The 14126-nt window shown below is 40.9% G+C and overlaps 1 protein-coding gene across 1 annotated transcript in view; it reads left to right on the top strand.

Annotated features, from left to right (window-relative positions):
- Nucleotides 1–14126, top strand: part of KATNAL1 (katanin catalytic subunit A1 like 1) — an 88319-nt gene that overhangs the window by 65672 nt on the left and 8521 nt on the right. The window contains exon 9 of the mRNA XM_075850024.1: nt 940–1074. Within this exon, the coding sequence (XP_075706139.1) occupies nt 940–1074 (135 nt within the window). The remainder of the gene's footprint in view (nt 1–939; nt 1075–14126) is intronic.

Raw genomic sequence — 14126 nt, 5'->3', positions numbered from 1 at the left:
CGATCAAGGGCCTTTACAACATGAGTGCAGCTGTCAATTAGTCACCCCTTAGCTGTTGGGAATGGAAACATTCTTGTTCAAGTCAAGAAGCTGAAAGCCTTTCAATCATGTCACATCCCATCCTAGACCGGTGCTTGTACATTCAGAAGGGAAGGGCAGTATTACCCTGAGGCTAGTTCCCTCTTTCTTGTTTACTCACATTGCCTAGTCTTTGAAGATGGGGAGTCCTCTGGCGCTTACACCCTTGTGTGTGTGTGTATGTATGTATATATATATATATGTATATATATATATATAATATACACACACCTACACCCATCAGACAAAAAAATGGCGACCGCACACTGCGAACACCAATGTAACCCAAACCGCGTAATATATATGAACTACATGCTAAATTTACTTACAATAGGGAGGTTCTTAGTGCACATTTTGATCTCTCTCTATATATATATATATATATATTCACATTTGGCTTTTTGCACTGAACTAAAGTGCCTAGATGAAGTTGTGCTTTTTTTGTGCTGGTGCGCTCGATATAAAAGAACTTTAGGAGTGTTTCCTTTAATAACTTTTCATCCCCTTTAGTCTAAGAGCAGTAGAGACAGTTATATAAATAACCTGTCTCCCTCGGCTAAGCAATGTACAACCATAGTTATTTTATGTAAAGCCCTCCAGCATCAGACTTCAAAACCACTGTGCACAGATGCCATTTGAGAAATTGCCTGGGACAGTGTGTTTTATGAATATATACTTGGATGAACTAGCAGAGCAGTATAGTAAAAGCAGCGCTCCTATGATTGATGGCAAGTGGTCTGTGAATTCTTAGTAGTTTACAGCGCAGAGTGTGTTTTTACTAAAGGTTTACTAATGGTTTCTCCGTTGTGAACGCCCTGTGCCAGTTTACTGCTCTTCATAATTCATGTTTTACTATTGCAGGTGTTGGAGGAGCCCTAGAAAATGATGATCCCTTAAAAATGGTTATGGTTCTGGCTGCTACCAATTTCCCATGGGACATTGATGAGGCTCTGCGGAGGAGGTTAGAAAAGAGGATCTATATACCGTTACCTACAGGTATTGAGAGACTCTTAAATTGTCATATGGACCGGAGAAATTGTCAAAAAACAAAATCCAAAAATGTAGATATGAAACCTCTATAAATAATACATATATCGAGAAGTGGCCTCTGGGTCCAGCTCCAGAAGGGATGGCCGGATATGTTTAGGGCAAACTGAAAGATCTGGTCTGTCGAATGGCTGGACAGCTGCACCAACAGGCTTCTAGTCTGCTGATGAATATACAGGGCAGTGCCGAGCTTTATTTCCCATCATCCCTGCAAACTTATGCTTGAATTATTCCTATTTAGGGAGCGATTCAAATTATGCTATATTGGGTATTGCCTATTTTGTTAATATGTACATGTAGACTCTCCAGATGTAAAAGTGCACACCTCTGTAATATCTCTATTTAATTTTTTGGTGTGTTTTTGTTGTGCACATTGCTGTCAAGGTTCTCATTTATTGACTGATCAGTTTTGACCCTGTTTACTTTAAAAGTTTTTTTTTTTTTAAAGGGGATTGCCCATCACGGACATTTTATGGCATATCCACAGGATATGTCTCTCTAATTCCACCGCTGTTTTGGCCGGCTACCCCATTTCAGAAATGTGGCCTCTTTTATATTGGCTCCCTCTATTTCTAAATTGTTGTAGTTGGTCAACAGGGCATGAACTACCCCTAAGCTGCCTCGTCCTAATTGGTCAGCATCAGAGGCAGGGAAGCTAGTTCCACCCTGTTGGCTAACTACAGCAAATTATCATAGAGAGCCAACACAACAGAGGCCATGTTTCTGGAACGGGGGGAGGGAACAAAACTGCGCTGGAATTAAGGAGACCGCTCTATTCAGGTCTGTTAACTAGTTGAACATCTATGACCTAGTTACCGGTACTCTTTAAGTCACATCTTCATTGCTTTGTTTCAAATGCATTAAGGTAGGGTACAGAGGCTAAATAATGAAAAATGTGTCCAATTTTCTGTGCAAATACTTCTGTATCTACCTCTCTCTCTGTCGATCATAATGATAATCCGTATTCTCTTTTGCGTGACCCAACTTAAAGGAGCACTCCAACCAAAACTGATACATTGTGTTATGCCTAGTTCAGGGCCTGAGGGGGCGGAGCATGACACAGGGATTTCCTCTTTTTGGTGTTCTTTGAATCCTTGTGTCATGCATTGCCCCCTCAGACCCCACACTAGGCATAGCGCAGTGTATCCGTTTTGCCATGAGTTCTCCTTTACGCCAGTTTATAAAGAAAGCAACGTTTTTAGAATACCTAGTCTTATCCCCAGTTGCAGGTCTATATTCTTTCCCGAAGACATTAAGAATTTTTCTGCATCACTAGCAGCAAATTAATTACTTGTGACAGTGTGCCAGACGCTGTTAGGTGATATTTGTTTTATACTTAATTGTATTCAAATAGGAAGTTCAGCAAAACCTCTTTATCAAGCGATTTAAGTGCTATGTTAACCCTATCTGTTCTGTACACCTGCGCGTCCTCCTGTTTTGGTCAGGTTTTTACTAAAAAGTTCAGATAAGAGAGATGATGGATTATAAAAAGTATTTGTTTTTAACTATATAGCTCGATGTGGATGATGTCAGCTGCAGATTAATGTGATAGAGGAGACTCTTCCATATCAGACGTAGCGCAGAACTGCAGGGAAACCGCTCCACAGCAAAAGATTTTATTTTCGGATTGGATATTTGTAAAATGCTGGCCAGACAACAGGGGAGATTATTAACTCAGCCTAACAACAAAATGAAATCCTAAAGTGAGACCGTTTCTTCAGTTGCATTGAAGCATCGATTTTAATTTTTGGGTTTGTGTTTTAGTTGTAACATTTACTTAGGAAAAACAATAGTGGAAAGGCAAAAGCCATCACCTTTATTCATCAAATATCCCACCTTGAACACTGGAATACGGACCCCACACTAAAGCATATAATCCACTTGTTAAAGGCATTGAGAAACAGCTAGTTGATATATAACCGTGCATTGCACTGTCAACAGCCCACAACATTAAGATATTCTGTTTGTTTCTACACTGTAAATACGTGTTTTATTTGACAGTTGACAGCGCTTCCAATTATCATTTAAAATCACTGCTTCCCTTCTGAGCAAAGACGTTTTCTTTCTTTCTTTGGTAGCTTCTGCATTTGTAGAGACCTATACAAAGCTTTGTTTGGCAGTATGCAATTGGGTTGATGATTTGGGATTTAAATTGTTCTGTGACTTTCTGCTGTGCTAGAGACAGAGAGCTGCTTTATTCACTGTTTGACCTTTTGGACCTGTTCATGTAGCTGCTGCATACGTCATACTGATCATTTAAAACAATGTAAAATATCTATTTATATTGCTTTTTGAGGTTTTTTTTCAACCCCTTTAAGTTGAAGCAGAATTCCAGTTTCCTGGACTAGATCATGGCCAACAAAGGCCTGCATGACAAAAAAATAAAAAACATACCATGTAAAGCACCAGATCTCCTTACCCCAATGCTATAGATTAGAGTGGATGGGCAGACCTTACATCTGCAAACCTTCACCACTCACTAGACCAATGCATCTCAAACTGTGAGGTGCCCCTTAGTTATTGGTGAGGTGCAGCTAGGGAGGCTGTTTGGACAGAAGTGATTATATGCTGCACAGGCCTTTCTATGGTTGCAGAAATCTATAATTTAGCAACTAAAAGATGAACTGCACTTTTACCAAACTGGATCGGTTGGGTGCTGAGACCCCCACCATTGCTGAAACAAGAGTGCAGCTGAGAGCCCTGCATCTTCGGCTGCGATCGGCGATCCCTGTTACGCTAAAGATGGCTCACACAGAACGTGTGTGTGAGCCATCCTCAGACTTACGAGGAACGCCCATGACAGCCTAAAGTTTCAGCGATGGTGGTGGTCTCAGCGCCTGGACCCACACTGATCAAAACTTCTGAAGTCTCTAGGACGTATAAAAAGTTTGAAAGTGCAGTTACTCTTTAACAGAGTTCTTTTTTGTTATTTTAATATTATACTGGGTGCAGGAGATACATTTTAAGATAAATTTAGGTCATTTTTAAATTTTTTGGCATAGACTACAACTAGTGGTGAGACCCAGGTATTGTCATGTTCTTGCTGGTAAGGTTGCAGTAGAAAACGATTGAGAAGCCGCGCTCTAGACTGTGCTGATGGCTGATAGTATCGTATAACTGATCCATTTTATGAAAATTAAATGCCCCCGGCTGGAAAGTTGCTATAACACTAAGAAATATTTTGGATTCCACTCAAAATCCACATCAACTTTTCATCAGTAACTGATACGTTTAATAGAAATAACAGGAAGGACGTTGGGGGGGGGGGGGGGAAATCCAATTGATCTAATGTTTACAGAGACTATTACAAAAAATAAGCCCCATTTAGATATAGAAATAACATGGGAGTACTCGAAATAGAAATGACTTCATATACAGTAGGTAGATCTAATTCCTGCAAGTAAATACTTCTGAAAATTGATCTTCCCAGGAAAGAGAGCCTCCTACATCTAGCCACTATTTTTCATATACAAGAATGTACAGGCTTGAAATTTCTTCACTGCAAATGCTAGACTTCATGTGTGTTCGGTTTTTTTGGTTTTTTTTAGTGGTGGAAGGTGTACTTGGCATCCAAAAAAAGATTTAAAAAAAATGTTCTAGGCTACCGTTAGTTTTCTCAGCTCATCTGTGCAGCGTCTCACATGGACACACCTGCAGCAGCTCTGACAGATCCCCGCTCCCGTGAACCGGTTGCAATGGGGCGGGTTCACCGATGCTGTCCAACATTTAGACGGCGTAAACTTAGACCAGGCAGTCAGAAGATGTGCCAAATTTATCAAAGTGGCGCATACTGTATTATAAATTTGGCGCATCTTGCTAGACATGGTATACGCTTTTTTTCTCTTCCTTATACCACCTCTTGGTTGACATAGTTGATGCTAGTTTTCTGCGACAAAATTCTGGCACAAGTCGGCATATTTTTAGCCACACCTCCTATTCTAGACAACTTTTTAAAAATGTGTCTAATGTGTCTAATGAGGCGCAAACAGCAGTTCTCTTTGGCGCAAATCAATAATAAATTTGTCTAAATTGATTTGCGCCAAAAATGTAAAAAATACGCCAGAATTTTGATTCAACAACAATAGTAAATCTGCCCCAATGTATATTACGAAGTGTTGGTAGTTGACTCCTTTTACGAATGACAACTTTTGCGTTGCTACAGAACTGCTTTTAAAGGGTTTTTCCATCGAGGACATTAATGGCATATCCATGCGTGCTACGCTGCTTCCCTACCATTCTCTTCTATGGGAGTTATGGAAACCGCGTACTACTCTACTAACATGGTCGGAAATTACAAATCACAGTGAGAACAGAAAAAGTTAGAACAGCGTTTAGGGGGCCCCGTTCTAGAGATAGGTGTGGGTGCCAGAGGTAGGACCCGCATCTATCTGACATTTATGGTATATCCTGTGGATATGTCATTAATGTTCCTGATGGAGAAAACCCCTTTAAGTATGAGGGTATGTTCACACTGCCCGTTTTCAGACGTTTTTCGGTCCGTAAACGGCCCCCCGAAAGACTGCTAAAACTACGGAAGCTCAATGCCTCCAAACATCTCCCCATTGATTTCAATAGGAAAACGGTGTCTCGTTCCCACTGGGCGTTTTTTTTACGCGCCGTTTGTAAAAATGGCGTGTAAAAGAATGCCCTGTAAAAAAAGAAGTATATGTCACTCCTTTAGCAGTTTGTGGAGCCGTTTTTTATTGTCAATAGGCCGTAAAACACTCAGCAAAAAACGGCTGAAAATCACAGGCTATTTTCCCTTTAAAAACAGCTGCATATTTTACAGCCGTTTTTTTGTTTAGCGTGTGAACATACCCTCAGGGATAATACATCTCTTCTCTGATTGTCATTTTTGTTAGATACTTGGCTTTTTAAGAAGACCTGATTTGTTTCATTCCATTATTTTTATGTACAAACTTATTCATCCAAGGAAGTCAATGTCTGGAGGGAAGTAGATGTAGAAAAGTAAACCAACAAAGAATTTCAGGTTTTCAATGCAGAAATATAATATCTACATGTAAATATAAAGTGAACCGTGTAACGCATTGAAATGCACTTCCCACCGCATAGTCTTGACATCCGTTTATTTGCCATTCACAGACGTTAATACATCTGTAATTCCTTTTAGATATTTACAAGCACAGTGCGGCAACTTCAAGCCGAACATTTCAACATCACTGGGAGCTGCCAAAAATTGTTAAAAAAACTTTCAGTGCTAAAACTCGGCTGTTCTTCGGGAAAGAACATAAGTTTCAGATTTTTTTACTGAAAGGCAAAGATCATTGTAATTCACCGATGGCTGGTCCCTGTGACTGCGCTGTCTAGACTCCAGCGACATCAGAATGCAGCAGCCTCTCCCATTACTGTTTCATCACATATATCAAACTCTTCCACGGCTGCCTAAAATACAAACTGGCAATAACCCGAAGTGTGAAATTAGTTGCTAATCGCAGTGGTTAAATTATTAGGAAATATAAATTCTTTTTGTACAGAGATTAACTTTATCAGTAAGACAAACTCTTGACCAGACCACCCCATTAAAGAGCATTTATCTACCAGTAAATATAAGCCGTTGATGTAGCAGAGAAAACGCATTCAGAAATGTTCAAATCTGCAGCATGTCAATACTTTTGCGCATTTGTTAAAGATTTTTTTGGGATGCAAAGCGTGAGGTCTGAGGCAAATCTGTTGCAGATTTTAGCAAATCAACGGAAAAATCATCCGCGCAATATGTGTACTCTGCCTTACAGTTACGTGGCAGCACGGTGTCTCAGTGGTAGCTCTGGCATCTTGGATTTGACTCTGACCAAGGACAACATCTCCATAGAGTTTGTATGACCTAGTCGTGTTTGCATTGGTTTACTCTGGGTTATCCAGTTTCCTCCCACTTCTCTCCAAAATAAACAATTGACTGTAGTCTGCATTGGGGCTCATAATCTAATTTGCCTATCTCAGATACAATCTCTGTAGAGCGCTGTGGGATATGGTGGTGCTATAGTTTTATTTAATCTTTTTTAATGTCCAATGGGATGGCAGGGGTAGTCTAATTGGGGAGGGGCAAGGTAGGGGGCCAGCACGGTTCTCTACCTTGCTATGCCCCGTAGATTTACACTATTATTTACCACCGTTTTCTGGTGTAAATTGTAATATATTTGTGACCACGCCCCTTTTCCTGAGGCTACACCCCCTTCCCACAAAAGTGTCAGGGTATGTGCACACACACTAATTACGTCCGTAATTGACGGGCGTATTTCGGCCGCAAGTACCGGACCGAACACAGTGCAGGGAGCCGGGCTCCTAGCATCATACTTATGTCCTCGCTGCAGGACAACTGTCCCGTACTGAAAACATGATTACAGTACGGGACAGTTGTCCTGCAGCGAGGCAGGGACTCCTAGCATCGTACATAAGTATGATGCTAGGAGCCCGGCTCCCTGCACTGTGTTCGGTCCGGGACTTGCGGCCGAAATACGTCCGTCAATTACGGACGTAATTAGTGTGTGTGCACATACCCTCAAGGTGGCGGAAAAGACCAAACTCTCCATTTGCAATGCAAATTGCAGCTTTTCTGCACCAGAAAACTGGTGTAGAGATGATGATAAATTACCCCCGTTGACTTTTATTTACTAGTGGGCTGTCTGATTTTAGAAACACTTTTTGTTTTGGGCTATTGAGGTGGTGCCTTGATGGATTACCCCTTTATTATTTAGAGCAGAGAGTTGCATTCAGTAGGTCTAGTGGTTCTAAAGGGGGCACATATGCCCATAGTAATAAATAGATGTACAATGATTTCAATGGGTGCCTTAAATGTTTTTGTTTTCTTTACTACACTATAACTCACCTGTGATCCCAGATGTGAGACCACCACAATTATTATTCTTGGGGAACCCACCGTGTGAGAATGGGTGGAATGAACTGGAGTACTCCTTTTAAATTTAATGTGACTATTTTTTCATAAGCTATTGTGATTAGGGCGCACGTTGCACTCCTGATACAATGGTATATCTCTGCCAGCACGGCTATCGCAGCCAAATATCCAGACACGCAACTTTACTGAGGAGGTTATTAATCCTCTTTCTCATAATAATCTTCTGGTTCAAGGGCATTTACTGCCAGACTGGAATAGAAGTATAAATTATGGGATTGTAGCTTCTGGAACAATTGTGAGCATTATACGGGCTGCATTTAAAGTGGATGTGTTTCCAGGGAGGACTTGGCTGACGTATATGACTTTTCTAGCTTTTCCTGGAAAGTGATGTCATTAGATCAGATTTATTCATACATGTATTTTATGCTGCCGAATGCTGAGAGAACGTGTTACTTAACACATATAAAAGTGAATTACAAAGAACATTGCGAGACTTTTCAAGGTCTTTAAAGTTGACTTTCAAAAAAATTATTTTTCAAGGGAACTACTGAGATATATATATTATACAAATAGACAGATACAATGTGCTTTAGCACAGATATCCCAATTTCCCAGCTACTACTAGAATTATGGCATTAGGTAAAACATAACTTTTAATATTCAACTTTAGAATTAGAGTGCCATGAAAGAACGGTGGACATACAACATTGAATTGAGATAAAAATATGCTAAGTCGGTTAGCGTGGCATTGGAGATGTAAGAGGTGTTAGCATCTCATGGACGTTATGTGGCTGATATGTACGGCAGCTGCAGACTGCCTAAAGAGCTTCTGTCCCACGTAGGGTAAAGTACAATAGCTAACAGCGACTAGGTTAGATTAAAAAGCACTAAAATATTAAAAGTTATGTTTTACCTAATGCCATAATTCTAGTACCGTAGTAGCTGGGAAATTGGGATATCTGTGCTAAAGCACATTGTATCTGTCTATTTGAATCACACATCCCTGCCAGCTACTAGGGTCCCCTTTATCTTAATATATATTCTACACACACACTTAGGTCCAGAATTATTTGGACAGTGACACAATCTTCATGATTTGGGCTCTGCTGCCACCACTTTGGATTTGAAATGAAACAACTGAGATGCAATTGAAGTGTAGACTTTCAGGTTTAATTCAAGGGGTTGAACAAAAATCTCTTGTGAAACGTTTAGGAATTGGCACCATTTTTCTACGCAGCCTCCTCATTTCAGGGGCTCATAAGTAATTGGACAAATTAACATTACCATAAATAAAATGTTTTTTTTATACTTTGTAGAGAATCCTTTGCAGGCAATGACTGCCTGAAGTCTGGAACCCATGGACATCACCAAATGCTGGGTTTCCTCCTTTTGCCCGGTCTTTAGTGCAGCGTCTTCAGTTGTTGATTGTGGGTCTTTCTGCCTTAAGTTTTGTCTTCAGCAAGTGAAATGCAGCTCGATCGGGTTGAGATCTGGTGATTGACTTGGCCATTGCAAAATATTCCACTTCTTTGCCTTAAAGAGGCTCTGTCACCACATTATAAGTGCCCTATCTCCTACATAAGGAGATCTGCGCTATAATGTAGGTGACAGCAGGGCTTTTTATTTTAAAAAAACGATCTATTTTCACCACTTTATTAGCGATTTTAGCTTTATGCTAATGAGTTTCTCAATGGGCAACTGGGCGTGTTTTACTATTGACCAAAGTGGGCGTTGTATAGAGGAGTGTATGACGCTGACCAATCCGTCACTAATCCGCATCATACACTTCTCTCCATTCATTTAGTCAGCGCATAGGGATCCTTTTAGATCAGTATGTGCTGTCTTATACTAAAACATAAGTGTTTAGACAGTGAATAGACATTCCACGGGATGTCTATTCACAATCCCTGCACTTTGTTAATGTTTCTGTGGTAGTTACTGCAGATCAAGCGTAGTCTTGCGAGATTACGCTGTAAATGACAGGTTACAGCGAGATTACGCTTGCTCTGCTGTAACTACCACAGAAACATTAACGAAGTGCAGAGATTGTGAATAGACATCCCGTGGAATGTCTATTCACTGTCTAAACACTTCAGTATCGTTAATGTGTTCGTATAAGACAGCACATAAGGCTCTAACAGGATCCCTATGCGCTGACTAAATGAATGGAGAGAAGTGTATGACGCTGATTGGTCAGCGTCATACACTCCTCTGTACAACGCCCACTTGGTCAATAGTAAAACACGCCCAGTTGTCCATTGGGAAACTCATGAGCATAAAGCTAAAATCACTAATAAAGTGGTGAAAATATATCGGGTTTTTTTTATATAAAAAGCACTGCTGTTATCTACATTATAGCGCCGCTCTCCTTATGTAGGAGATAGCGCACTTATAATGTGGTGACAGAGCCTCTTTAAAAAAAACTCCTGGGTTGCTTTCGTAGTATGTTTTGGGTCATTGTCCATCTGTGCTGTGAAGCGACGTCCGATCAACCTTGCTGCATTTGGTTGAATCTGAGCAGAAAGTAAATCCCTGAACACTTCAGAATTCATCCGGCTGCTTCTGTCTTCAGTCACACCATCAATAAACACCAGTGACCTTTGGCAGCCATGCATGCTCATGCCATCACACTGCCTCCACCGTGTTTTACAGAGGATGTGGTGTGCTTTGAATCATGAGCCGTTCCAAGCCTTCTCCATACTTTCTTCCTCCCATCATTCTGGTACAGGTTGATCTTAGTTTCATGCTGTTCCAGAACTTCGTTACTGTTTTTATGGTAGTTACAGCAGAGGAAGCGTAATCTCGTTGTAACCTGTCATTTACCGCGTAATCTCGCGAGATTACGCGTCCTCTGCTGTAACTACCACAGACAGAGTAACGAAGTGCAGAGATTGTGAATAGACATCCCGTGGAATGTCTATTCACTGTCTAAACACTACAGTATTGTTAATGTTAGATCCTTATGTGCTGTCTTATACTAACAGGATCCCTATACGCTGTGTAAATGAATGGAGAGGAGTGCATGATGCTGATTGGTCAGCGTCATACACTCCCCTGTACAACGCCCACTTGGTCTGAAGTAAAAACACGCCCACTTGGGCATTAAGCAACTCATTAGCATAAATCTAAAAACGCTAATAAAGTGGTAAAAATAGATTGTTTATTTAAATAAAAAGCACTGCTGTCACCTACATTATAGCACCGATCTCCTTATGTAGGAGATAGGGCACTTATAATGTGGTGACAGAGCCTCTTTAATTCCTGTGGAACGCCTAAAGGGTTAAGAAACTTTTTGAATGCTGTTTTGAATACTTTGAGGGGTGCATTTTTTTAAATTGGGTGATTTTATGGGGGTTTCTAATATATAAGGCCTTCAAAGCCACTACAGAACTGAACTGGCCCCTGTAAAAATAGCCTTTTGAAATTTTCTTGAAAATTTGAGAAATTGCTGCTAAAGTTCTAAGCCTTGTAACGTCCTGGAAAAATAAAAGGACGTTCAAAAAATGATGCAAACAAAGTAGACCTATGGGAATGTTAACTAGTAACTATTTTGTGTGGTATTACTATCTGTCTTACAAGCAGATACATTTAAATTAAGAAAAATGCTTCCTAAACTCTTCCTCAAATTAAAACTGAGAGTCTGTACTTAAAGAGGCTCTGTCACCAGATTTTCAAACTCCTATCTCCTATTGCAGCAGATCGGCGCTGCAATGTAGATTACAGTAACGTTTTTTTTTTTTTCCAAAAACTAGCATTTTTGGCCAAGTTACGACCATTTTTATATTTATGCAAATGAGCCTTAAGTACAACTGGGCGTGTTTAAAGTTATGTCCAAGTGGGCGTGTATTGTGTTTGTTACATCTGGGCGTTTTTACTTGTTTTACTAGCTGGGCGTTGTGAATAGAAGTGTATGATGCTGACGAATCAGCATCATCCACTTCTCTTCGTTACCACCCAGCTTCTGGCAGTTCACAGACACACGGCGTGTCCTCGCGAGATCGCGCTGTGACGTCACTCACTTCCTCCCACAGGAACTTCATCACGTCGGATGAGCGAGGACACGTTGTGTGTCTGAACTGCCAGAAGCTGGGTGGTAACGAAGAGAAGTGGATGATGCTGACTCGTCAGCATCATACACTTCTATTCACAACGCCCAGCTAGTAAAACATGTAAAAACGCCCAGATGTACTTTTACTTTAAACACGCCCAGTTGTACTTAAGAAAGGCTCATTTGCATAAATATAAAAATGGTCATAACTCGGTCAAAAATGCTCGTTTTTGAAAAAAAAAAAACGTTACTGTTATCTACATTGCAGCGCCGATCTGCTGCAATAGGAGATAGGAGTTTGAAAATCTGGTGACAGAGCCTCTTTAAGCCCATATTGATTACAGAACTATATATGCAATATGTTTTGGTAAACCGCTAAAATGCCAAAACCTCTCACTTTCCAAATAATTTGGGACCTAACTGTGCTGTGTGTGTGTGTGTGTGTGTGTGTGTGTGTGTGTGTGTGTGTGTGTATATATGTGTGTGTGTATATATATATTCTAATAAAAAGCCTGCACGCCCCTGTTAAAATTCAATTTTTTTGCATGTTAAAAAATCAGTCCAAGATGAATAATTTCAGAACTTTTTCCACCTTTTAATGTCAAACATAATCTGTACAATTCCATTGAAAAACAAACTGAAATTATTTAGGGTGGAAAAATAAAAGAACAAAAATAATGTGGTTGCATAGACTAATACTTTGTTGAATTACCCTTTGACTTTGTGACAGCATTCAGTATTTTTGGGTAGAAGTCTATCAGCATGGCACATCTTGACTTGGCAATTGTTGCCCACTTTTCCTTGCAAAAGCGCTCTAAATCAGTCAGATTGCGAGGGCATCTCCTGTGTACAGCCCTCTTCAGGTCACCCCACAGATTTTCAATGGGATTCAGGTCTGGGCTCTGGCTGGGCCATTCCAAAACGTTGAACTTCTTCTGGTGAAGCCATTCTTTTGTTGATTCGGAGGTATGCTTTGGGTCGTTGTCGTGATGAAAGGTGAAATTCATCTTCAGCTTTTTAGGGGCCTGCAGGTTTTGTGCCAATATTGCATGATATTTGGAACTGTTTAGGGTATGTTCACATGCTTAACAAAAAAACGTCTGAGAATACGGAGCTGTTTTCAGAGAAAACCGCATCTGATTTTCAGGCGTTTTTTTAAGCCGAAAATGGAGCTTCTTTTGAGGCGTTTTTCATAGTGTTCAATGGAAAATCCGCTCCAAAAAACACCTCAAGAAGTAACATGCACTTCTTTTTACGCTGCTTTTTTTAAAACCGCGGCGTAAAAAGACGCCCTGTATGAACTAAATGCTGTTTTCCCATTGATTTCAATGGACAGTTGTTTGTAGGCGTTCAGCTTGTGGTTTTTTTTCAGGCGTTTTTCGAGGCGTAAACACCCCAAAATACGCCTGAAAACACTGCGTGTGAACAGACCCTTATAATTCCCTTCACCTTGACAAAAGCCCTAGTTCCAGCTGCAGAAAAACAGTCACAAAGCATAATGCTGCCTCCACCGTGCTCCATAATGCTGCCTCCACCGTGCTCCCTAATGCTGCCTCCACAGTGATCCATAATGCTGCCTCCACCGTTCTCCATAATGCTGCCTCCACCGTGCTCCGTAATGCTGCCTCCACCGTGCTCCATAATGCTGCCTCCACCGTGCTCCATAATGCTGCCTCCACCGTGCTCCCTAATGCTGCCTCCACAGTGATCCATAATGCTGCCTCCACCGTTCTCCATAATGCTGCCTCCACCGTGCTCCGTAATGCTGCCTCCACCATGCTTCACTGTGGGTATGGTGTTCTTTTGGTGATGTGCAGTGTTCGCTTTGCTCCAAACATACCTTTTGGAATTATGGCCAAAAAGTTCAACTTTGGTCTCATCAGACCAGAACACGTTTTCCCACATGCTTTTGGCAGACTTGATGTAGGTCTTTGCAAAACATAGCCGGGCTTGGATGCTTTTCTTTGTTAGAAAAGGCTTCCATCTTGCCACCCTACCCCACAGCCCAGCCATATGAAGAATACAGGAGATTGGCAGTTACTGGTTGTGTAGTGCATGTGACAACAGACAGTCCTGCAGCTT

The sequence above is a fragment of the Rhinoderma darwinii genome, chromosome 2 (genome assembly GCF_050947455.1).
Source record: "Rhinoderma darwinii isolate aRhiDar2 chromosome 2, aRhiDar2.hap1, whole genome shotgun sequence".
In the NCBI taxonomy this organism is placed as follows: domain Eukaryota; kingdom Metazoa; phylum Chordata; class Amphibia; order Anura; family Rhinodermatidae; genus Rhinoderma; species Rhinoderma darwinii.
The sequence above is the reverse complement of the archived record's forward strand: the minus strand, read 5'-3'. Positions and strand labels throughout refer to the sequence as shown.